The sequence below is a fragment of the Theobroma umbraticum genome, unplaced genomic scaffold (genome assembly GCF_002168275.2).
Source record: "Theobroma umbraticum cultivar Fairchild unplaced genomic scaffold, ASM216827v3 scaffold_30.0, whole genome shotgun sequence".
In the NCBI taxonomy this organism is placed as follows: Eukaryota; Viridiplantae; Streptophyta; class Magnoliopsida; order Malvales; family Malvaceae; genus Theobroma; species Theobroma umbraticum.
The window spans coordinates 8761285-8785370 of NW_018397254.1; the positions used below are offsets into that span (position 1 = coordinate 8761285).

General features: G+C 32.6%; 1 protein-coding gene and 2 long non-coding RNA genes across 3 annotated transcripts; 2 read left to right on the forward strand and 1 right to left on the reverse strand.

Moving 5' to 3' along the window:
- Positions 1-570: 570 nt before the first annotated feature.
- Positions 571-5247, forward strand: LOC110419321 (uncharacterized). Its single transcript, XR_002445459.2, has 3 exons — positions 571-990; positions 4090-4832; positions 5117-5247. It is a non-coding gene; the product is annotated as an uncharacterized LOC110419321 (long non-coding RNA).
- Positions 4090-20429, reverse strand: LOC110419316 (MADS-box transcription factor 23-like). The gene is made up of 7 exons (XM_021432317.2): positions 20248-20429; positions 14524-14602; positions 8714-8775; positions 7590-7689; positions 7449-7490; positions 7282-7365; positions 4090-7060 (listed from the first exon to the last, which is right to left on the reverse strand). Exons 1-7 carry the CDS (start codon positions 20427-20429, stop codon positions 6902-6904), a joined length of 708 nt encoding a protein of 235 aa, XP_021287992.2. The 3' UTR covers positions 4090-6901.
- LOC110419328 (uncharacterized) lies at positions 7396-14748 on the forward strand. The gene is made up of 2 exons (XR_002445460.2): positions 7396-8067; positions 12988-14748. It is a non-coding gene; the product is annotated as an uncharacterized LOC110419328 (long non-coding RNA).
- Positions 20430-24086: the final 3657 nt, after the last annotated feature.

The following is a 24086-nucleotide window of genomic DNA, read 5'->3' on the forward strand; positions in this document are numbered from 1 at the left end:
ATATTTTGATTAAATTAATCATTAGTTATATAATTTTATTTAATTTAAAATAAAAATATAAAAATTTATTTTATTTAAAATAAAAATATTAAAAATTAATTAAATATAATAAAAATATAAAAACTTGTTTAAAATTTATTGAATAATTTAAAATTTTCTTTAAATGTTATGTTAAAAAAGAAATACAATTAAAAAATAAAATACTTCTTCCTGTTTTGTAATTTTCGCAGTATTAGCAAAATTATTAGTTAAAAAAATATTAAAAAAATGAATTTAAAAAGTTTACATGTTTAGTGGCGTTGATTAGGAATTAGGATCACCGTCTTCTTCGCTCTTTACCCCTACAAAATGCCCCAGCCTCTAAAAATAGAAGAGCGTATAAAGCAAAAACAAAAAAAAAAAAAGGTCAAAAAACAAGGGGTCAACCTGGTCTTAAATCTCACAAAACTAGGCGATTAAAGAAACGACAGCTGTCCAAGTACACATCCTTTACATAATCCTGTTTGTAGAGAAGCTACAGGTGTTTCCCTATTTAAACAGCGACTCGTATCTGTTGGCGCAGATATTTTTTTCTCTCTCTACATTACGATGATTTTGATAATACAGGAGGGACAGTACCTTTCATTTTTGGTTCCAGGAACCAAAGCAACATAGATCTATCTCCATCTCTCCTTTTCCCTTTTCTATAGCTGTTTCTCCCTCGTTTCCTCTGCACTTTGATTTCCTTTTCGTACAGTTTCCATCCTTATGAAGGCTTTCTTCGAGCACTTTCATGACGATCGGTGCGGGTTAATTTTGACTTTGTCAAGGGCATATTTTTTTGTTTTGATTCCCCTAAATTCATTTTTTCCACTTTCTCCTTTTCCCTGTAAATCTTTTGTTTCTTCATATACTGTTTAATGTTTCAAGGTTCGGTTAGGTCAGTGCCTTCAAAAGTTTCTTCGAGAAAGTGCTTAATATGCTTTTGAGTTTCGTCGGACTTAATTATTTGTAAGTATAAGCTCTTGTTATCATACGTTTTACTTTGCTTTTTCTTTTAAATATACAAGTTCACGTATATAAACTTTGTATATGATCGTTTATGTTGTTTGATTTCTTCTTTTCATACTGTTACGAGTCTCACATGTTTTCTTGACTTAATATTGTTGAATTAGTGAATTTATTATTATTGAAATCTTATGTTTTTCTGTTTCCTACCTTTTCTACTGTTCTTTTTTCTTTCCTACTTAATCCCTGTACTGGAATCTGGAAAACATACTAGCTACTACTACCTACACTCTACTATGCGTTTTTACGGCCACTAAAATTGCACTCAAGAAACTAAAAATCATCAATAAATGGTTTTTTTTCTTGATTTTGAAATTGCTGATGCTTTCTAAGGGATGGAAAATGTTTGGTATTTGTGGCCGCTGGCTTTAGCTGTTAGAATCTCGCTGCGGATTAGGGCTTTGCTCTATGAAAAACACATGGTTTTAATTTTGTGAGTTATTATAGACGTGATCAATGACTGAGAAGTGAAAACTGAGTATTTTCGAGTACGAGTGCCCTTATTGTATTGTTAAATTCTCAAGAGTTAGTGTTTATATGATGAAAATGAGTTGGAATTTCTTTGAGAATACTTTTGGATTTCAAAAAGGAAAACGGGAGTAATGATATTCATTATGTTTGCAAATGAAGAAGGCAAGCAGGAAAACGAATTGCTGTCTATAAGACATGCTGTCTGGATTCTTCTTATTAGCCCGTATTGTCTTCTTCATTGATTTGCTTTTGCATAAGCTTAATGGAGGTAAAATTAAAGTTGCTGGACTATGAATTCTCTTTGTGCTACGAGGTTGCTAAATGGATTTAGGTTGTTGTTTGTCTGTGTGATATTGGATTGGAATCTCATTTTGATTGAGTTGTTGGAATGCTGTTATTTGCATTGCCAATCTTTGTAATAATTAATTGAATCTCTAGCCTATATTAATGTGTAAATATTGCTTAATAAAACTCTTTCCTTGAATTATTCTGAATAGGTGTACCATCTTTAAAGTTACAAAAATAGGGTATTATCGTTGTCATTGCTACTCATTAAATTTCATTTCCAAGGAAAATTTATGCAGTCTTTTTCTCTTTCTTTTTTTGGATTAAGTAATAGTTGATGGTGAGTTATGGTTTTAATATCATAGTGTTATTGGATCCAGGTGATGGGGGTAATAGATTTGTATTTATTGGTTTTTTTTCTTTTGGTATGTTAATATTTTAGGGGAACATTAAAATAGTTTGATCAATTAACTCTAAGTTATGCCATTAGAGTTATAGGTTAAAATTTTATTGTTGTTGTGATATTTGAATTCAGTAACTGGTCATTAATTTTTTTTCCTTCGATAATCCTTTTGGGTTCATAGATGAAGTATTTCTAACTGTAAGAGTAGCACTCAAATAAATTCCTTAACCATGATCGAAGCATGAGTCCAATTTTGGCTGTCAATAAAATTTTCTCTCTTCACTATTGGCGTGTCTGTTGGCAACTATATAGATCTACATTATTTGCACTTGGTGTGCAAGTGTCAGATTAGATATTTTTCTGAGACAAATACATTCAATCTTCTTAATTTTGCCTATACTTGGAGGGTCACACCCTGATACCTATGTAATCTTTCAGCTGTCTGGTACAGGAGTGCTAGGAAAATAAAGAGTCCTTGCAACATTACATGGATTGTTCAAGGGTTATTAAGGCTTTATAGTAAATAGAAAGAGTACATTTTTTTCCTTAAGTTATGATAATTTAATGGATATTTACAGCTTAAATTTTCTTCATCCTGTTTATTTTCTTTGAGCAATGCTCTCTGTTTCTGTTTCAAAAGTAACTTTATTGTTAGATAAGACAGAATTTTAAGAATCTTCACTCAAATGTGAATCCTTATTTGTCTACTTTAATCGCTTAAAGAAAACTGGATCAAACTCTATTAGAATTTTAATATATATTTTAAAAATGCTTGGCATCACATTAGGTCCTAAAGGATAGATTCTTTCTCTAAAATAAGATTTGATTAACTATGACTTCCTTTAACTCATTATGCAAATCAATGCATCATGATGTACTTGGAAATATTAAGTGCTTGGTTGTTTGGATTTATTGAAAAGTCTAGCTGTGCTACGTCTTTGGACTGAAATTCAATTCATGTCAAGAAGCATCTTCAACAAGAATCTATAGAAAGATACCAAAGGAAGTGATTAAGGTAACGTACTTCAATAGACCAAAAAGAACACCCTATACTGAAATTTTTGGATGAAATTCTTCATATATAACATACAAGGGCCTTGAATAGATTGTTTACCATTACTAACTTAAGGTCCTAACCTGTGATTACCTGTGCATCCCTTTTATGGCTTTCTAAGCTAAGTAAAGCCACATGCTTATCACTTAAAATTTAAGAATATGAAGGTTTTTAAATAGAATGGTGAAAACTTGTAGCAGTATAGTTATTGTCTTGTACTTCAATGTTTGTGTGAGCTAGTGCCTGGGCCAACGAAGCGCGGTAGTTTTGGGCCACTATCTGGCTAAAGGGGGCAGTTGTAATGGTGGTGGCATGGCAAGTAATTAAGGGTCATCTCAAGTCAAGCTTTACTTGTTCTTTTATTGCTGGTGTGAGATTGAGACTTGAATCATTGGTTGTAGTTTTAGTTTTCTGTATATGGCACAGATAAAGGTTTTTGAGTTGATAGGTGGAGCTAAAAGCTAACTCAGAGGTATAGTCAGTTATATAGGGCAAACCTGTTGTGGAAGTCCAAAGCTAAACATTGTAAAAGACCATGTGAATTAAGAAGATTACATCCTTTAAAAATTTGAGTGTGTGGTAGATTTAGGTTTTTAGTTATTTTCATTGGATATTAATTCAGTTGAAGTCCAACATCTAATGACTCTTTTAGTTAAAACATAAATAAAGTAAAATCATTGTGGAAGTACCTTACTTTAGTTGCCAATTGTTTACTTCATTTTAGAGGCTTGCTTTTCATATTTCATAGAACTACTGATTACTATAGAAGTTTATATTTGTAATTTTTGTTTTTCATATTTATTTTAAAATAATTTTTAATGATTGCCAGGTGGCATTTGATGTGACTGCTCATTTGGAGAGGAGAGGAGAACGTGCCTTACTGGAGCATCAAAGTGATTTGTTTGGTCCTGGCATATCAGTTTAAACTTTTTGGTTCAATGGTTCTTAGTTTATGGAATTGAAACATATATTGTCGCTGCAATTTGTTTTACGGGAACTACGATCTTCTAATTGAAGTCAAGCACACTTATAGATTTGGTGGTCTTTTGTTGTGGTAGCATATAGCCTGTTTGTTTAAATGTTCTTGTGCTTAGGATCCTTGATTCTTGAAATTAGGTTTTACCATGTGCCTTGGGCTTTTGTGTGGGGCATGAGTTTGAGAATAAACTAATTGGTTGGTCCTTACCTATTAGTGTAAGCTTATATAGGTTGAATGGTTCACCTGTACATAACCTTGTTCTTTCTCTATTTTCTTTACAATTATTTCAAACAACAGAAACTTAGTTTTCAGAGCGGGTTTCTTTTCATGCAAACAAAGTTGTTTTTGATATTAATCTGCAAAATAATGCTTTGTGCTCAATTACCGTCTGAATGATTTGTGGCTTGACTTATAAGCCTATGGATGACATGGTTTCTGTGGTATTAGATAGCAACTTAGTTCTTGTTGATGGGTAGCAGAAAGCTTCTCTTCCATTTATTAATTATCTTTAAGTCCTTAAAATGTAGGACAAACTAGTTGGCTAAGACATGCCTGCATCACCTCAATGCCTCCAAAACCTCAGTTGGAATCTTGTAAGATCCTGCAAGCCAAAATATCTTCATGTTTTATACATGTGCTTCACTTGAGTACATGTCTCTAAAGATACTTGTTATTGTTTTCTTCTTTCCTTTTGTTTTAGAAGACTTTAATGTCCCTTCAGTTTCAACAGGTCAAAGAGTTTAAACTTTCTAGCTGTCATTGAAAATTTTATGTTTGTTTTAAGTTTAAAGAGTTACTTAATTATGTTATTTCACTTGGAAGTTGGAAAATTACCTAGATTAATAAACTTTAAATCCCTTTTCAAACTTGTCTCCAGATATTGTTGAAAGAGGGGTACAGTTTGCCTGCAGTCAGCAGATGACTAACTTGTGATTGTTGATCATCTGTCGAGCACAATATGTATCCATGTAATAATTTAAGGAAAATAACATGTATATTTTCTTGAGGCTCGTGCTTTACCTTGTTGGAAGTTGTCCTGTGACTGATATGTACCTGGTGGATCTTATCCTCGTGCATTTAATGCATCATTGGACATAAGTATTACTTTAATTTTCTCATCTTGGAGGGCAAGCCAAAATTTCTTGTTTAGCGCTGCAAGAAATCCATGTGATTTGTTAGTCAGATGCAATGTGCAGTCTAAGATTATTGAAGAAAATATTACTTACCTGATTTATAGCTCTGAAGGGGTACTTTCCTGACTTCCCGGCTCCCAAGCAAGCCGCTTCTGGCATTTATAACTGCACGCCTGTTTTCCTAACGGGTATTGGATTCAGTAGAATAATCCTGGTACCTTTAAGAAATATTGAAAGGTTTCTAGGTTTGAGATTTCTGACTTTTCTCTGTGCAGCTACCAGCGGCTCCCTCTGCACTGAGCACGAGAACTATCCTTTACCTGGCTGCTTGGAATTAATTATTCTAATCATGCGTATGGAGTGAGCTTCAAATTTCATGAATATCCAAATTTCTTCTAGATCTTATTCTTATTTTTCTTAGGATATCGCTTTCTGTATGTTTAGAACTTTCTTCCCAGCCTTCCAGGTTTGCTATGGTGTTTATACTGCTGCTGGATTCTATGAAGAAGTTCTAATTATATTCTGTTATCTATATTTGATGTATGCTTGAATGCCTGCAGTTGACTACAATCTTTTTCACATCCTATGTTATAGTATCACCCTTTGTCGTGGCATTTATCAGTATGAATTATTTGATTTTAAGTTGTTGATTTTCTCCAATATAGTCAATTCAATTACAGATGCAGATGAAATTATATACCCTTTATATTGGACCTTGCGTGTCGTTACCCTGAGAACTAAAAAAGGTGAAGGTACTGAGCCGTAAGGTGTATACTGCTGAAATGGTGACTATCCTTGCTTGGTAGTGTGCTTAGAAAATTTTTGGCCTGCCTGCCTAAATCAGTTACTAAAGCACATTTTTAATACTGTGAATCAGGCAAGTCATTTCTCATTGTGAAATGATGTTGCTTGTTATCCTGTTAGTTCCCTACTAATAGTGTATTAAATTAACTGTTAATTTGATTCCCCCCCCTTCCCCCCTCCCCCCCTTTCTTTCATTTTTAATTTTTTTCTTTTCATCAAGGATGGGCAGCTATCAGAAGAAAGTAAAACCAATCTGAGAATTTTTTATTGCATAACACAAGAAGTAGTACGATTGCAATTTGCAGTCGTAAATCTATTTCGTTGAACACAATAAGTTCACAAGGCAACTAAGTAACATCAGACACAAATAGTGCACTCTAATTATTGCGTAAATTTACACCAGATAACTTGTTTCTCTGTTCATTTTACAGCAATTCTACAGTTTGTTTTGATAAACATTTGATATGAAATTCTTTTCTTTATGCTTAATCTACTATCTAGTAGGTGAAATCTGAAATCTCACTGATAGAAGGTTTAGTTTTTAACTGTGGGCTAGTTTTTGATAGGGTACTGATGATGCCATCCACAGTTGTCAGTCCAGTTTGCTAATGCAGCTGTAATCTGTTTCAAATTTGAGAAGTTATTTGCAGGATTGATATTGAAATAGTTTGCTTTCTTACTTGTTCTGTATGCTGTATTTTTTAAAACAGTATTGAGTGGAAGAATTACCCCAACTTCATTGATTTTGTTGGTGTATCATTCTTAGGAGGTTGGGGCTGGCTTAACTGGAGACAAACAGGTGCGTGCAAATCATATCCATTGTTCAAAGTATAATTTGGGTGCGAGCTTCTGCTAGCTTGATTTGCTTCCCTTGTTCCATAAACCTGAGACCCAAAATTGCACTCTTTAGAAGTATCAAGAGGAAAATTCTTCATTTGCTTAAATTCCTAGATTATTCGCAGGTTTTTGGCCTACTGGTATTAGGTTTGTCAGACTTTGGTGCTATTACTTTCATGAGGACCAAGGAAAAGAGTTATAAAGGAAGCATGAGTCATAGGTGAATATGAGATATTCTTAGCAATTATCAAATTATCTGGGCCAGTACCTTCTTTTGAAGTTCAGTATTTTCTTGGCGGATGAGGTCTACCTTCTTATACAGTTCTAGATTCTCCTGATGAATGAGGTGTCCCTGCATTTCAACAAATGAAAGTTGCTCAACAAGAAAATCTACGAAAATCTGAAAAAAAAAAGCAGCAAAAACTCCCAAGAAACCTTGTGGTTTAGCTCTTTGATTTCATCTGTTAGAATTTGGTCCTGCGTGGAAAAATAACAGAGGAGCAATTGCATTAAATATTATTGTTTGGTTTTGAATGTTATAGGTGAAAATTTCATCCAATTCTGAAGTTGTCATACCTTTTTCATGCGGACACCTTTCAAACTCATTTCAAGTTGGTTATCCAGGTTCTGTAGATCTTTGACACTTAAACCAGATAGTTCTTCTCCCATCAATTTCCTGCAACACATCACAGTGACCATTTGTGTATCTTATGGCATGGAAAATCCCATATGTCATGTTTTAAAGGTTCTTATCTACTATCAAGAGTGTCCTTTGAAGAACTTTGTTAGTAAGAGTGTTTTTTAAGTGATACCATTTTTAATATCATGTTATGTATGTCAATAGTAGATACAGTTGCTGTTGATTTTGTGTTTTATGCTATCTAGTCCTTGAAAATTACTGTTTGGTTTGTTTTAAAATTATACATGAGATCATTATCTTAGGATGTAGATTTTGGCAACAGTGCTGCAACAGATCAGATCCATCGGCAATTGATGAAGATGGGAGACAAGTTTGGGATTGGGCAACGGGCTTGAGTTTTCCTAAGTGCAGTGTGTAAGTAGGTGCTTTTCTTATTCTGCTAGAAACAAGTACAGAAGATGCTTGAGCTTTACATATGATGGGTTCAATCATGAAGACAATGTTATAGGTGTGCAAAATATGATGATTTTTATATACTTGTTTAGGACAAGATTTTTAATAAATCAGAATTGGTCGTTGAAAAGCTCAACTTGCTGGTTGAAAACATAACTCGTAAAACATATTGTTACATAATCAAAAGTTGGAACACATTGGTTAGTCAAATCTGTAAAAGGACCTAACGTTAACCAAGCTTACTGAGGATATGATCATGAAAAGGATTTGTCTTTTTAATAGTGTTGAAGTTATGAGGTGCATCCTGTGTCTTACTGTAAAGAGTGCTGTTATGACATTGACTTTTTCATCTGTGTACTTGTAACCTTAAAGAATGGTAACCGGTAGTACCATTGAAACTTCATTAGAAGAAGCTACTAGTTCTGAAAACAGTGCAGTTAATGCTCAGCAAAAAATTTGAAGTTGGAGCATGATTTATGCTATTAGCAAAATTCACAAATTAAGTGTATCATAGAGTCTACAAAAGTTGCTAACTTCTTACTCTAAATTTTTAAGTTGAGAGATTTAAGGAGCGCTCTGGTGATGTATTAATGGAGGTTTTGAGTACCTGTGGTAGTCTTGCAAGTATTGTAGTTGTTGCCTCAAGCTTGCTGCCTCCTTTTGCCAAAACTATCAAGTACAAAGGCGAATATTAAATTAGAAAGTCATATTCTCGAATGTAAGTATTTTATTGTAAAATAATTTCATAAGAGATGTAAAAATTGAAGTACATGTCAAAGAAGTTAGGAGATTTGTTTCTGTTCAATGACAATGTCACACATAGAGTCTAAATATAACTGTTTGTGAGTAACTTGAACTTGATTTAGTTACTCAGACTGAACTGATTTTGTTGTTATATTCAAGTAAAGTATGCAATTGGAGTGAATATAAGTGGTCTAATACTCAACTGAAGCTAGTTGCAAGCTTAATCTAGCATTTGATTTTTTACATATTTTATTAAAAGAACTCAGGGCTTGGTCTCAAGTTTGAGCTAGATTCCGCTTTGATGATAATAAGATGAATTGATTTGAACATTGACTAACTTGAATGCATGAACAAGGTGGACGCTTTTAAAACTTCTTAAACAGTTAAAGGATTTTAATCTGTTATGCTCTCTTTAACACTGTGTTTGATAGGGAGGAAGATAGAGGGAATGGAGAAAATTAAGGAATGGAAGAGGAAAGGAAAGGAAAGAAAAGCAATTTGTTTTTCCTTCCTCCTGTTTGATAAAGAGATAGAAAACGGAAAGAAAAATGTCAAGGGTAAAATTGTGAATGAATTCTTATTTTTGTTGAATGAGTGATATCCTTTCACTTACAAGGACTGGATTTTGAGAGAACAGAAAAGGTGTAAATCCACTCATTTTCTGCCCTACATACTATTACCCTCCTACCAAATGAAGGAAAATAAACTCTCCATCTTTTCATTCCACCTCCTTTTCCTCCTCTTTCTCTCTTCCAAACTAATTGTTTTTGTACTTAGTGCTAAGATTATGTACGTTTTTGTTGTGCCAGCATTCTACATTAGAGATATTTCTATAATTGTTATTGAAAAAGAAAATGAAGAATTTGCTATATAACTTTGTTGTCCTAATGCTTTCTCTTATATCTCAAGTTACCTCTTGTTATATCTTGTGCTTTCTTGGAATTTAAAGAATAGATTTTTTTTTGGGTAAGTAATTTAAAGCAGACATTTATGATCTCCTCTGATTCATTGGTTTCTTAAAACACTGATTAGATGGAGTGAATATTTCTGTTGATGTAGTGATTCTAAGAGAAGTTTTAGCGCATTAAGATTTTATTTTGAATGAAGAGCATGCTTTTTGAGATTTAAGAGTCTAGACTGATAATTACTGTTATTGGGATAAGTTATGTATTTTGCTAACTGTTGAAGTGTGGTGGTTTATTGTAAGAAAGCTTACTTTGAAATGGATTTGGTGGTCTAAAGGTCATCATCAGCTTAAGATTGTGGTTGTTATAAAAGACTTGTAGTCATCATTTGAGCCATAAGTGTTATTACTCGATGTCCTTGTGTGGTTGGGATTAGGCTGTGGCTGTCTCTATGAGGAGTGCTCATAATCATGCAGTGAGCCCATAGAGAAAGGCATATTATTGGTAAGTTTGCCGATTCAAGATTTCCTAGCATTGATTCCTTTGTAAGTAAGGGTGCCTAGGCCATGCCCTAGCTGACTTGTCATTATTGGTAATGCTTTTACTGTTTATCCATTTATGTTAAAAAGAGGTTATAAAGGTTGTCAGCATGTGCTGGCTAAGAGATTGGCTATTGTAAATAATTTAGTTTTTTAATTTCATAATGCTTTTGTTGGGGGGAGATGGAAGGGGACTTGGATTTGCTGAGAATGATAAATGGTTATGGATAGCTTATTGGAGACATCTAATGTTTGTTGGGAGAATATATTTCTTAGTAGGGTAAAATGTTATTTATCCTTGTATGTCTTTGAAGTCACTGTCACCCCATTCTAGTTTTTATGCTTATTGTGTGTTCAACCTTAGTGCATTCTAAGGAAGAGCAGAAAAAATGTTATTTTCTAACATTTTGGAGATATAGAAGTATGATCAGTCTTTATATGTTATTGCAACTTATTCGTGTTTATATGTTTATGATATTGGTGTTTAATTTTTTTGGAGTTTTCATATTATTGGTAGGTCCAAGTTCTATATGGGCATTTTTTTTGGCATTTTCATATTGATGCCTCTTCTCTTGCATTTGTCTGCTATTTGGCCCTCATACACATTAAGTTTTCTCTTTCTTTTTATTTTTTGAAAAGTAGCAGTAAGTTTTCTCTTTGATTTGTACTTGAATGTGAATATTGGCATTTATGAACTTTTTATGCTAGAGAGCGGGTAAACAATTCACCGCTCACAAGTAAATGGGTCAGAAATCAAGATTAGATTTTGGCTTGGACTGATTTTTCCGCTTACTACCCAAAGCCTGCTGGTGAATACTATTTTTATTCTGCAACACTGAGAGCACTTGCTCTGCAGGTAGAAGAAATTTGTTAAAGACTTTGTTGTAGACTGCACCATATATTTAATATTGAATTCATTGTGACGACGCCCATATTAGCTTGTTAACCTTTTTTAAGGAAGATGTTTGAAAGAATAATGATATTTTCATGCTAAGTGTTTTATCTTCCAATATGTCTATATCTTGGATGGCCCTGACAATGTCATGATACAGGGTAATGCCAATTGATGGCAAGGTATGTCTCATGAAAAATGATTATAAGCTATTTCAGAAAAACAACCACCAATGTACTAAGTGCATGTTAAAGCAGTTGAGTAGATAGACTTGTTAATTTGAAAAAGCATGCTCTGAAGTTGTTTATGCCTTCATGAATCTGACTTTAGACTAAAAAGAGATACTTGATCCAGTAATGCAAAGCAAGGAAACTTTAAGGTTGCCTCTAGAAGTAGTGTACTGACATATTAGAGGTAAGAAATAGTGGATTTTGCTGATCGTATTATAGGATTGTTGCTTTAGATATAGAGCAGAGGGTGGCAGCTTACATGTAGGAATGACACTAGTTGGCTAGAAGTTCTAGCTTTGGAGTCTGTTGAACAGAACCTGCAGACGCGGGGGAAAAACAATTGTAAGTGACTTTAGGTACTCTATAGGGAGGTTATGATATTTGACTTGTAATGGTACTTCAGAGAGTATTTAACTGTCTAGGATCTCAGTGGGGCAAAGGACACGCTATCTGCAATTTAAACAGTATGATTTTCTCGAAGATCCTAAACTCTACTAATATCATCAAGGATAGTTTGATAGAATAGCTCAATATCTGGCATCCCTTCCAAATAGTTTGAGGCATCCCATAGGTAGTTGCTGTAATTTTTACTTCTTGACATTAGTCAAGATTGACATGCAACAGCTCTCTGGAAGATTCAAGTATGGATGCCTTCTATTAGCATAATGTTGCTAAAATTTCATCAAGTAGTTGCTCCTCTACTTGTGGAAAGAGTTCTGGTTCCTCATCATGCTATTTGGTAGAAATCTTGATGATGCAGCAGAAATTCATTTTATAGTTGACTTGAGGCACCACCAATGTACTAATTTGGAGACACTGAGAGGGTTCTAGTGATAAGTCTTGTCAAGCTTCTAAATGTCATGATGGTTTCTGAGATCTTCGAAGGTACCTTTGACTGAGGAAGAAATACTAGGATGGTTTTCTATATTGTTGGTTATACTGAAGGATATACACATATACTTGGATGGTTTTCATTTTTCATCATGCTGAAGTTTTCCTCAGACATTTTTTTTCATTTAGAAGTGCTAGAAGCTCAATTCTTAAGCAGTTATCTGAGACGTAGCTGAAGTTTGAAACATTTTTGTGGCATTGTTTCTCCTCTATCTCTTCTGGCTTGTAGGCACTAGACATTTTCCTCAGCATTATGGCTGGCTTCTATACACACATTACAATGTTCCATTCATATATCTTGGGGCGCACATGCTAGAAACAATGCTTTGTGTTCCATGAGAAGTAACGGCAGCCCTGTATGCTATTTTTGTAACACATCTATAAACTTGGTATGCATGGGCAAAATCAGTTATGTATCCTTATCAATCTCTTTGCTTCATCTAAACTGCTGTATTTTGATATGTTGACCTGTACTCTTTAAACCAATATCCAGCATCCAGGATGTAATTCTTGCTTTACAGTTTATCAAATGATAGTTGGAGTGATATTCCAAAACCCTCAAATAGGAAGCTTAAGTTGCAATATTCTATACACCTGATAGCTCAATTGAAACAAATTAACTCTTAGGTGGATTATGTTATATAACTTGCTACTTACATCATCTGTTCCTTGTTCTGCAGATGCAAACAGAAAGGCATTAGCTCTAGGCCTTACTTTGGTGCAAGCAGATTTTTATGCTATGCACTATAGGATAGGGATTGTTCTTTTTCTTTGTGGGGCAGCATCTATATCTTAATGGTAGTTTGTGGAAAATGAGAAGCTGAGGTCCCTAAGTGACTATCGAAGATTGGAAGATAATGGATTTCCTATTATCCGGCAGCATTACTTTCCTTGCAATGGTCTTTGTCTTCCCTTCCATGCTTCACTTGATGATAACAAGGTAATCCAGGTTTGTTTCTTCTGTTTCTCTTTCTTTTCTTCGATGGTCCTCCTTCAGAAAGAATGTTGAATATGAATGTCAGCATCACATGGGCATGGTTTCTGTGTTTTGTTGGCTGATTTATCCAATTTATGCCTACGTTTTGTAGTTTTCCATGTACCTATTGCTATTCTACTAAGAAAGTTGAGACCTCCCTGGGGTTAGGAAAATTCCTTTTGACTTTTGAGGCATGAAGTCACAATGTTAGAAGGTTTCTTTGGAACCGTAAAATCTAAAACCCATGTAGATGATCTCACTCATCAGCCGTACTGCTACTAAAGATTAAAAACACCTCAGTCTTTCTGGCGTACGCTGATGTTTATTAGACCTTTTACCAAGACAGTAACTTGCTACTTCGCCACCTCAACCGGTGTTATGCTCAAGAATAATGAAAAATTCAGTTGGAAAAAATTGAAAAAACCTCAGTGATGGCTGACTGCTTAATCTAAGCATTGTGAGACATGCAAAAATATTGGGTTAACCAAGAAGTGAAGTTGAACGGTGCACTGAGACAAAAGTCGTTTATATTGTAGGGTTTATATTTTTAATTTAAAAGGTATGCCTACTAGGAAGATAAAAGTCTTTATTTATAAGTTTAAAATTTATTTCTTTTCTTACTTGCATGATATTTATGTAAATTTTTTTGTTGTATTTGTTTTTATTTGTAGAGGAAAGATTCACTTTAGTTTGAGTTTTATCTCGATTTTGGTATCTTTTATGAGGAGTCTTACGTTAGTGAAGTGAGGGTCTAATATCATTTGTCTCGAGGTTATACTTTTAACTTAAAAAACATGCTTATTAATTGAAGAAAAGTTTCGTAAATTTAAGATATTTTTTTTTCATTATTTATTGATGTGAAATTTTTGATGCATAGAGATATTTTTAAAAATTGAATTATGGATGTCTACATTGTACATAGGGATTAGGGAGTGTTAATCGTACATGTCTTCTATGCTGCATTGCCTGGTTTGATGATATTCATTCCTTGAATAGCTATGGTAAGGTGTTTTCCCCGTTCTCTCTTAACTCTATCACTAAACCAATCGAAGCTTAAACAAGCTAAACTCTCAAGCTGTTAGCCAATTACTCCATTATATTCAAGAATATTTTAGTAATATTCGTAACGCTTGCCTAACAGAAAGCAACCAAAAGTTGACATGATGAATGCATGCACACTGCAAACAGTAATACAGTAAGATTTATGAAGTAAATTGAAGCAATTGATGGATCAAATTACCTTGACTTCTGAAGCAGGATTCATCAATTGATGATATTCTTCTTTTTGCTTCTTGTAGCGTTCGATAACAGATTTCATGCTGATAAAATGAACAAAACGTCAGTATTCCAATTCTGTCATGGCACTTCATAATTTTTGCTACAATTTATGAATATGAAACTAATCTGAAGTAGGTAATATGGATGTAAGAGCTTAAATTATTTCATTTGCCACTATTTCCTGCCAGTATGTTTTGTGTATTGTACCTCATTAATTTTGTGAAAGGCTTAGGTGTTACTGAGCATTATTACAACAGGTGCTAATGCCTAATAATGAATGAAATGTTTATTCTTAAAAAAAAAAAAGAATGAAACGTAATAAATGGTAAATTAATGCAATCAGATATTCTGAAATAAATGATAAATTAGTGCAAAGGTATCATCTTTAATTTTCAACAATAACCGACTGTGTTCATTAGAGAAAAAAAACATTACAAAGCTTTTATGGGTCTACCCCAACAAGTCAGTCTTTGATAAGCAATTTTGATATGGGATATCTCCTTGTTTGAACGTTGCTTTTATTATTGCTCTACCTCCTTGAGGTTCTTGCTAATATTGTTGTATCTTTCAAATCCCCTAATTTCTACATTAGATAAAAGTAGTGCTTCTCTTATAATTTATTTATTTAAAAAATATTAGTTAAAAATTTTCAGACTTAATATTACGTCTAACAGTCTTATAGCATCTACTATGAGAAAGATAATATCAATATAACGATACTTTTGGGAGGCTTCCAAATTGCATAGCTAATGCAAGAATTTAAAAGATTTAAAATTTGTATCTGAACATTTAATTAAATAGTTTGTATATGTATCTTTTATTTAAAAAATTAGATTCGAATTTTCTTTCTTCCTATGTTCATGCTATATGAGATAAAGGAAACTGAAATGCATGTACTAGGGCTGGAAATTATCCTATAACAACCTAATAATTAAGTTTTCAAAGCTGCATTATTAGTGCCAAAAATATATAAGCATTAACAAATAATTCACTTAATTATTAGGTCGTTATGTGGTAGTGAGGGCTTTTGTTTGAAGAACCAAACAATATTCTTCACATTTTTTTTTAGTTGGAGGAAAGGGGATTGAATCTTTCTTTTTTTTAAGTAGGAGTTCATGTACTAATCAATAAACTAAATATTCAGGTGTTATTCTCGACATCTTTTAGTTCTTGATTAGATTTAAAATTAATTGAAGTGTTTATTCTTAATCTCTTTATAGTCATCTTCTATCTGATATGTGTACTGTTGTATACTGTAAGTTAGACAATACAGTTAAAGACACAGTAAAACTTATTAACATTTAACAAATGCATTCGAATAGATTAATTTTTCATTTTGCTATTTCTAACAGAAAAGTAAAGTCATAAAACAGTTGCTTAGCAAAAGGGTAACATCGTATGGTATAACATAAAACAAAAAGGAGCGACTAATTAATAAAGTGCAAGTTTTTTGTTGAATATTCTCACTAAAAAATTATGGTGAGAACTTAAAGTACAACTAAAGAATTAATTTAATTGTTTTGGTTCTTTTCTTTTCCCCTCATTGATAAATACATGAATCCCTACATTTAAAGAGTCAGGTAATTTAAATATTATATCACTTTGATGCATGTACGATGTAATAATAAAGGACAAATTCCATAAACAATATAAAAATTAAAATACACGCGATACAACCTACAACATTGCAAAAGGTCATTAATAATTTTTGTTGAATGACGAGGACAGCTCTTACTGATGGATGATTAACTCATCAATGGAGGACGGGGAAAGATCAAGTAGGAGAAGGCAAATGCATGTTGGTTCATTAACAACGCTAACGGTCAATAGCTAACATTCGTGGAGTAATCTTGTAATTAGTTACTAATTTTTTCATGGTATTGCCTTTTGAAAATCTAATGTAGCTATAAAAATAAGTGACATTTTTGGCAACGGATTACTAATTGTAGATGTTCGATTTTAATTAACGTATTATTATTTGTTTCATATAATCAAAACAAGTATCTAGCAGTTATATCACATAAAAATTAGTGAAAGTAACTTAGAATAAATCGTAGGATTTATGTGTTATTTTTATGATGTTTTACAGAGTTTAGTTTAATGGATTAAATATGGAAATTGTTAAGGAGGCTTCATCTTAATATTTCCTTAAAGTATCTGTGCTTTATCTCTTACCTTTTTCTTAAGAAAATACGTGATATACTACTAAATGTTACTAAGCTCTACTATCGAAAATATCCACACACTATCCAATATACATAGTGGTACAAAGTATTTTTCTCACAATGCTTAATAAGTTGTTTGTCCCATAAAGAACGTGTACTTTCCATGATGAACATATTTCTCTATAAAAAACATGTTATCCCTAAATGTGTTCTTCCTTTTTATCCAATAATCACTTTTTACCAATTGCTCTTAAGAAAAAGTTTTTACTAGGTGTACATATAGGAACTGGACAATTCAGTAGAGTAATTAGAAATTCATTAGATTATTCTCTAAAGGCTATCTCTAAGCTCTTCCTAAATACTCTATCTTCAGCTCTTTCCAACTTATTCTCTACCACGCTCCGCCATCAAGCCTCCTTCATCTCTTGCCACAATGCACTTTAACTCTTTAAAGACTACTCCAATCTTTCTTTCTGCTGTCTTTAATGTATCTCATTTTACTTGTTGCAACATATCTTCCCTCTTTACTTGCAAAACCCTTTACACTAACTAAACTTGTAGCTAAGTTAATAGCGGAATCTATAATGGGTTATAGATCAATGCTTCAACTAACCTGCGTTCAACTTTGCTATTACCTACACATCAAATTGGAAGGGAAAATCATAGCAATATGATAATCTTGACTAAAATGGCAATTTGGTGAGAAAGACATCTTTCCATATCTTCCATCCTCACCTCACGCCTTCTTATGTTTTGGAACAATTAGATTCACACTTTGTAATATATTTACTTATTTTTCAAACAATTTCCCCCCAAACATTAGGCTGTGAGAAATCATTTCTTGTAATTTGTTCATTAGTTTGGGAGGGAAGGGATGCAACTATTTACCTGCCTGAATCTTGCATATTATTAGTTATATGAATGTTTTAATTTCTCCAAAAGAATTTTCTAAGAGTTTGATATGATTTGTGTGTAATTATTGAGTTTTTTATTTTTTATATTTCATTTCTCTTTCTTTACACAAGCTATAAGTTAAGTCAGGAATTTCAGCCCAACCCTAATTCAGTTCAGAATGATGTGTCATCATCATGTGCAGTGCTATATGCTTTCCATAGTCCTAGCAATTGGTATAAAGCAATCAAAGCCAGCCTCATTTTATATAAAACTCACAATATTCATTTGTATTGAAGAATTATATACGTAAAAGTTCACTTTTACGGATTACCATGAAAAGAACATATAATTGTGGAAGGACCATATACTATAAAGTTCACTTCTATGGATTACAAGATGCATAATTTTTACTTCTATATGAAACAATTATGTTCAATTTTGTGTTACATTTTAGGTCATTAATTCATTTTAATCAAATATAATTTTACTTGTTAGAATTTGTTTTTGTTTTATAACAAATTTTTTAAAAAGTAAAGATTGACACTACAACAAATTTGACTTAATACAACACATTTTTAAAATGTGCTACTAAAATATTTTTAATAATACTTTTTTTTAATGATTTTTAGAAGATTTTTTTATATCTAACCTTACTATATAAATTTTTAGATGCATTAAAAATAAAATGTAATGATAAAAATTACATACACTAGCAAAAGTTGTATTTTTTTATATTATTATTAAATGTAAAAAAAGTGAAACTAAAAATTTAAATACTTGCATTTTTTAAAATTTTACTATATTAAAAAAATCGTCTAAAGTGGAATGATTAAAACTCAATTTTTTTGTAGTGTGAGAAGCAAACTACAAAAGTAAAAAAGCAGTAGTTTTAACTAAAGCTTTATTAACTTATTGCCTCAAATAGAAATGTGTGGTCAGTCTCAATTTCGGGATCGGATTTTTAAGCTAAGAACTTCCTTGTCGATGGAGAAGATTGTCAGCATAATTAATTATATTGTTGTAAAAATGAGATATGAATATCTTTTCTTTTTCCCTAGAAGGAAAATGCCCAACGAAATGTTATAGTGCTGAATCTCCAGAGTCCAAGCACTGGACTCATTGACTGGATGTTTCACAGTTTTTAAATGCTCTCAATTGCATAAGCTGCATATTATATGATCCTCCAAAACACAAAAATCATTCTATTTGATTTTCCTCTCAACAACTCTAACCAATATATCAACAACCCTTTTAGAATTTTCCAAAGGCACAGCCCATTTGATACTAAAGAATGGAGAAGACCATGCATCTACCCTCTCCAGCAACAGAATGATGTAAGCCAAGATTTTCAACCACCATCCTCAAATTTTTCGTTCTTTTCGGTCCAAGTGTGTATATATATTCCCCCTGTGAAATTTTAGGACTCCTTACTAGATTTTCAGGAGTTGAAAATTCCCTTTATTTACGAGTCCTTCACAGGAAGCTCATATTAAGTCTCTTTTGTATCGAAATGCATGTATAATAATGCATCAATATCAATATGCGTAAATCCTAAAAATTCTTAAAAAAATAAAAAACTAGTCAAAGGTATGAAGTAATTGCAAGCCTATCCATTATGGGACAATAAAGGCAAACAATATTGTAATATCTAGTTTACAGGCAACATACTAAGGTTCCAATTTTTCTTCATACCATTTTCTCCAATGAATGAAGGTAAACTAAGGACGTTATAGTTGTATGTAAGATTATAAGCACATTTGCCACTCTTTGAACTCAGGAAGAGCTAGAAGATGAAGAAGGATGGTAAACTGAGGTCATCAGAATGAGGATTACTGATCCTCTTAATACTTAATTCTAGTAGTTAATATTGATGTTTTCTAAACTCCAAAGAAAAACGAGACTTACAGTTAGTTTAAAGACGAAGTTTCATAAGCTTCCTGAGGTACATATATAAACGCAATGATAAAAAATTCATACTATTAATAGATGCTTGAAGTCTTGCAGGTACAGATGCTTATGAAGCCTTTCCTTGTCTGTTGATGTATTTTAAAGTTTGCTTTTTCCATCCAAGTTAATTTGCATTCGGATGATTTCCTTTGTTCTTAAAAACATTGTTAGTATGAACTTCGATTTGTAAGTAAAAAGATAAGTTAAGGTAGGAAAGGGGTAAGTTTGTGTTGTGATTAGAGCTTGCTCCTTTCCATTAAAAGAAAATGATCTAATTATAACATGCAATATCTTTTATGTTTTTGAGTTACTGCTTCATTATCTATATAATCTCAAACTTCCCAACTTAATATTTGCATGCATGTTAACAACAATGGAGGGAGACCATCAACTTCCTAAATCAAAAGGTGGCAAACTCTATTTCATGTTAACCTTAAAATGAAGGGGAAGAAAAGCCAATCCGTATCCTATAGAAGTATTAAATATTTCTATATAAATCTAAACACCCGAAAAAAAAAAAGAAATTTAATTTACTTTTATATATATATATATATATTATATAGAGTAAAAGAAAAAGAACATGAGATAAAAAGAAGAAAAGATCAGATAACAAATTAAATAAACAAAAATGTCATAAATAACACACAAAAAGAAAAGGATAGTGAGGAAGAGAATCTGACCTAGTGCTGGCATAATCATAGAGCTTGCCGGTGCTGGAAAAGATAATCAATCCGACTTCAGCGTCGCAAAGGATCGATAACTCCCTAGCCTTCTTCAACAATCCATTCCTTCTCTTTGAGAAAGTCACTTGCCTGCTTGTTGAATTGTCAATCCTTCGGATCACAATCTTTCCTCTACCCATCTCTCTTTCCTTTCTTCTTTGATATTATAAAAGAAAAACCTTAGGGTTACTCCCTCGCCTCTCTCTTTTCCTAGATCGCCCCGATTCCAGTCCAACAAAACCTCAAAAATGTCATCAAATCAATGTCGAAAAACAAAAAATAAAAACAGACCCCCCAAAGCCAAACAAGTATACTAAGAATAATAACAGTGCTAATTAAACCCAAGTCAAATAGGGAAAAATGAGTTTTCGGCTTTAAAAAAGGATTTAGAAGATGTATTTGCGAAGAAATATAAAAGACAAAAGCTTACTTGATTTTGAGCTAATTATGGAGATAGTTAGCCGAAAGATAACAAAAGAAACGCACGTCTCTTTTTTTTTTTTTTTTTTCTCTTTTGGGGGTGGGGTGGGGGTGTGAAGAAAGCTTTGAGAAAGGAAAAAAATGGAACCCAAGGGAAAATATATTATGCTTTAAATGGAAGCTGAAAGCGGTTTTCTAACATAAGTAAACCTTCTTTAGACGAAAAACATGGAGCCCGAAACTGCTTAGCGGTTTCACTGTAGAACCTCACATTAGGTCCTTGGGATCACTCTCGAGAGTGGCTAGATATTTTTTCTACTCGCTTAAATGGAGTGGCAGCTGTCGTGGTGAATCAAACAAAGTCGTGTGGACCTCGGCGGGAGAATCGGGGGAACTATTGGAGCAGCAAAGATAGATTTCTATAGACTAGCGTCGGATTGGCAACGCGAGTAGGTAATATCGTACTCGAGAGGGTATGAGAAGAAGTATTCTCGGACTTTCGGAATACCCCAGGATTCGTGGGTAAGCGGGTGTGGAAGTAGTGGAAAAGTGGAAGTGATGGCACTGTAATATTGACGTATAGATTATTGACACGTTTGCTAACAAAACCGAGGGCCGTGCTATTATTTTATTTTCAGGCTTTTAGCCGTTCTCTGATTGGTTGGACAGACAATTGCGTCACTCCTATTATTGACGAATGTATCAATTTTCTTTTGGTGGATTTTGAGCTTGCCGGGTTTCCACATGTATAATTTTTTTTTTCAATTTTTATTCCCATTTCCATGAAAATTAAGACTTTAATCAATCATAATGAGTTAAGCCAAATCCCACCTTGATACAATGATCAAGAGGTTAGCATGGACGGTGATTTAAATTTACATGTGACAGAAGTTCAATTTAATATTAATATCATTTAATTTAATGAGTTGAATTTGAAGTTATGGTTTAATTTTATTCGTAGTCAAGTTTGCTATTATTAAATTGAAAGAACAAGTAGGTGTGAACAGATTAAGTAAACCAAAATTAATAAAAAATCTTATCACCAATAATAGTTAATGAATTTTTTTTATTAAATTTGGTTTAGAGTAGGGAAGGACTTATTTGATACCGGTTAAGAGGAAGAGGAGGAGTTAAAAGTTATCTCAATTTGTTTAGGGTTTTTAAAATATATATAGAGATAAGAAAGTTTAAAGAGTAAATGAGATTGCGCCTATCTTTCAAAAAAAAAAAAGAAATTGCACCAAAGAAAATAAATAAAAAAAAAGGAGAAAATGAGATTTGAACCTTAAGAGGCTTCCTAAGAGAATAAAACTCCTCAAGTTAAACTTAGCTCTTAATTATACCAAAATGATAATCACTAACAATTTAAGCTATTCTGGTAACAAAAAAATAACTTGATCATGCTTTCAATTTCAAAACTATTTTCATAGCAAAAGGAAAGAAAGAATGTGAGGTTGATAATTTATATCCTCTATATATGTATAATCAGCTGTTGGAGTTAACAAGAGATGGGAATATATAGATAAATAGATAATTATGTAATAAAGGATCTACATATTATATGAGGAATATTAAATAAGGCAATATAAAGTGGCTTACCATATATCTTAAAATGTGCTTTAATTACAGTATTATGTGTACATTAATAAATTAACTTTAATCACTCAAAAATGTCTAAAGGCTTAGAAAACTAGTGCAATTAATGGTTGGCAATCCTTCGTGGAGGGCAATAATTTAGGTATGAAGGCTTTCGCTCCAATTTCCCATATAGGACAGTTCAAAGTTAAATATAGAAAAAGAATGGAGTTGATCATGCAGGTGAGCAAGTTGGTCTGCAAGTGGCAAACTGCATCGAAGAAAAATATACGCATGGAAGTCCAAAATGTTAGCAACGAAAGTTGTTTTTTTTCGACTTCAATAAGGTTTCCTAAAGAGGCAAACTGAGCCATGTGTGAGCAAAATCTTCCAAGAAAAGGCTTATATCTGGCTCTTTCTTGCAACCAGCTTGTTGGTTGGGAGTTGCAACTATCAATGAGCAACCTCCCATCTGATTTCCAAGGAAAAAAATGGGAAATTGAAGAGAGAAGAGACAGAGAGAGAGAAACAATTTTTATTTTATGGATTGCACCATTCAATTCGGTATTAATAGCAACAACCACTTCCCTTTACATTTTCTTGTGAACAAAATAACTCCCACTTGCATTTGTTTTTTAAATTGAAGAGCAATATATATATATTTATTTATTTTACCTTTTTTAATTGGAAAATGATGAAAGCAGAACATATTCTTCATGCATGTGTTCTAATTACTCTTAAGGTTGTATGATCTTAGGTTTATTCTCTTTGCATATTATAGTGAAAATAATAGAACCTATTATGATTTGGGGAAAGCCTTGATCTGCTAATATCCACTCTTTTAGACTCTAGAGGAATGAAATATACCCCACTCTTTACTTCTTTTACATCTTCCGGAAATATGCTCATAATTGCAGTCAAATTTTGAAATATTAGCGCATTGATTAATAATTATATTAACCTATTTCAACTTGATTAAAAAATGTCACCATAATCTTCTTTTTAAATGGATTTGTGAAATTTTCATAATATATGTCCAACAAAGCATATACTGCTACTAACTTAATACTCAACTTTACCAACATTTTGAACCAGAAAAAAAAAATAGCAACATGACAAACAAAAAGGTTTCGACTTATAATATGTTATTTTAAGCCAAATGCGTTATGCCTAGCTTGTATGATTGGCAAAATGCTACAAGTAAATATATACATTTCGCCAGATTTGGAATCTGTAAATGGAAATTTAAAATATAAACACCCATCGTGATTGCATGAACCGAATTAAGCAAAGTGGTGGCCCAAGATGATGCAAAAGGCTCTACAGAATGAATCCCTGGTGTAGGTAGCATTTGGTGCCCTTGCAACTGCAATAATATTAGTAAATCAAAATTGCTAGTTAATTAGCAGTTCTGTACCAAAATAAAACATTAAAAAATAATGTTATTTTCTATGGGACATATGAAAGCCTATTCATAAAAAGTCCAATGTAATACTTAATTAGGAAATACGAATGCATAGATTCTTCCCAATTAGGAGTATTAATATAGTAGTAAAATGAAATATATGTTTTTTTTTGGGATATATATATATATATATATATATATATATGGATGTGTTTTTCTATTTATATAATTGATTACTCGAAAAGCATAAAGAAGAATAGCTGAGTTGGAAGCAAAGAGCTTCGAAATAAATGTAGGTTAAAGAAGAATAAAGGCACGTCTTCTTTAAGCACATGCGGAGTTAGAGTTATATAGAAAACATGGTTATGTATAAAAAAAGCCTTCCTTACTATATATG

Excerpts from the sequence above, each read along its gene's own strand:
- LOC110419316 (XM_021432317.2), bottom strand. The coding sequence starts at position 20,429 with ATGGGTAGAGGAAAGATTGTGATCCGAAGGATTGACAATTCAACAAGC. Across the intron at positions 7,491-7,589 it reads AAGGTGTCCGCATGAAAAAG|GACCAAATTCTAACAGATGA; the intron begins GTATGACAACTT and ends TTTTCCACGCAG. Across the intron at positions 7,366-7,448 it reads TCAAAGAGCTAAACCACAAG|GGACACCTCATTCATCAGGA; the intron begins GTTTCTTGGGAG and ends GTTGAAATGCAG.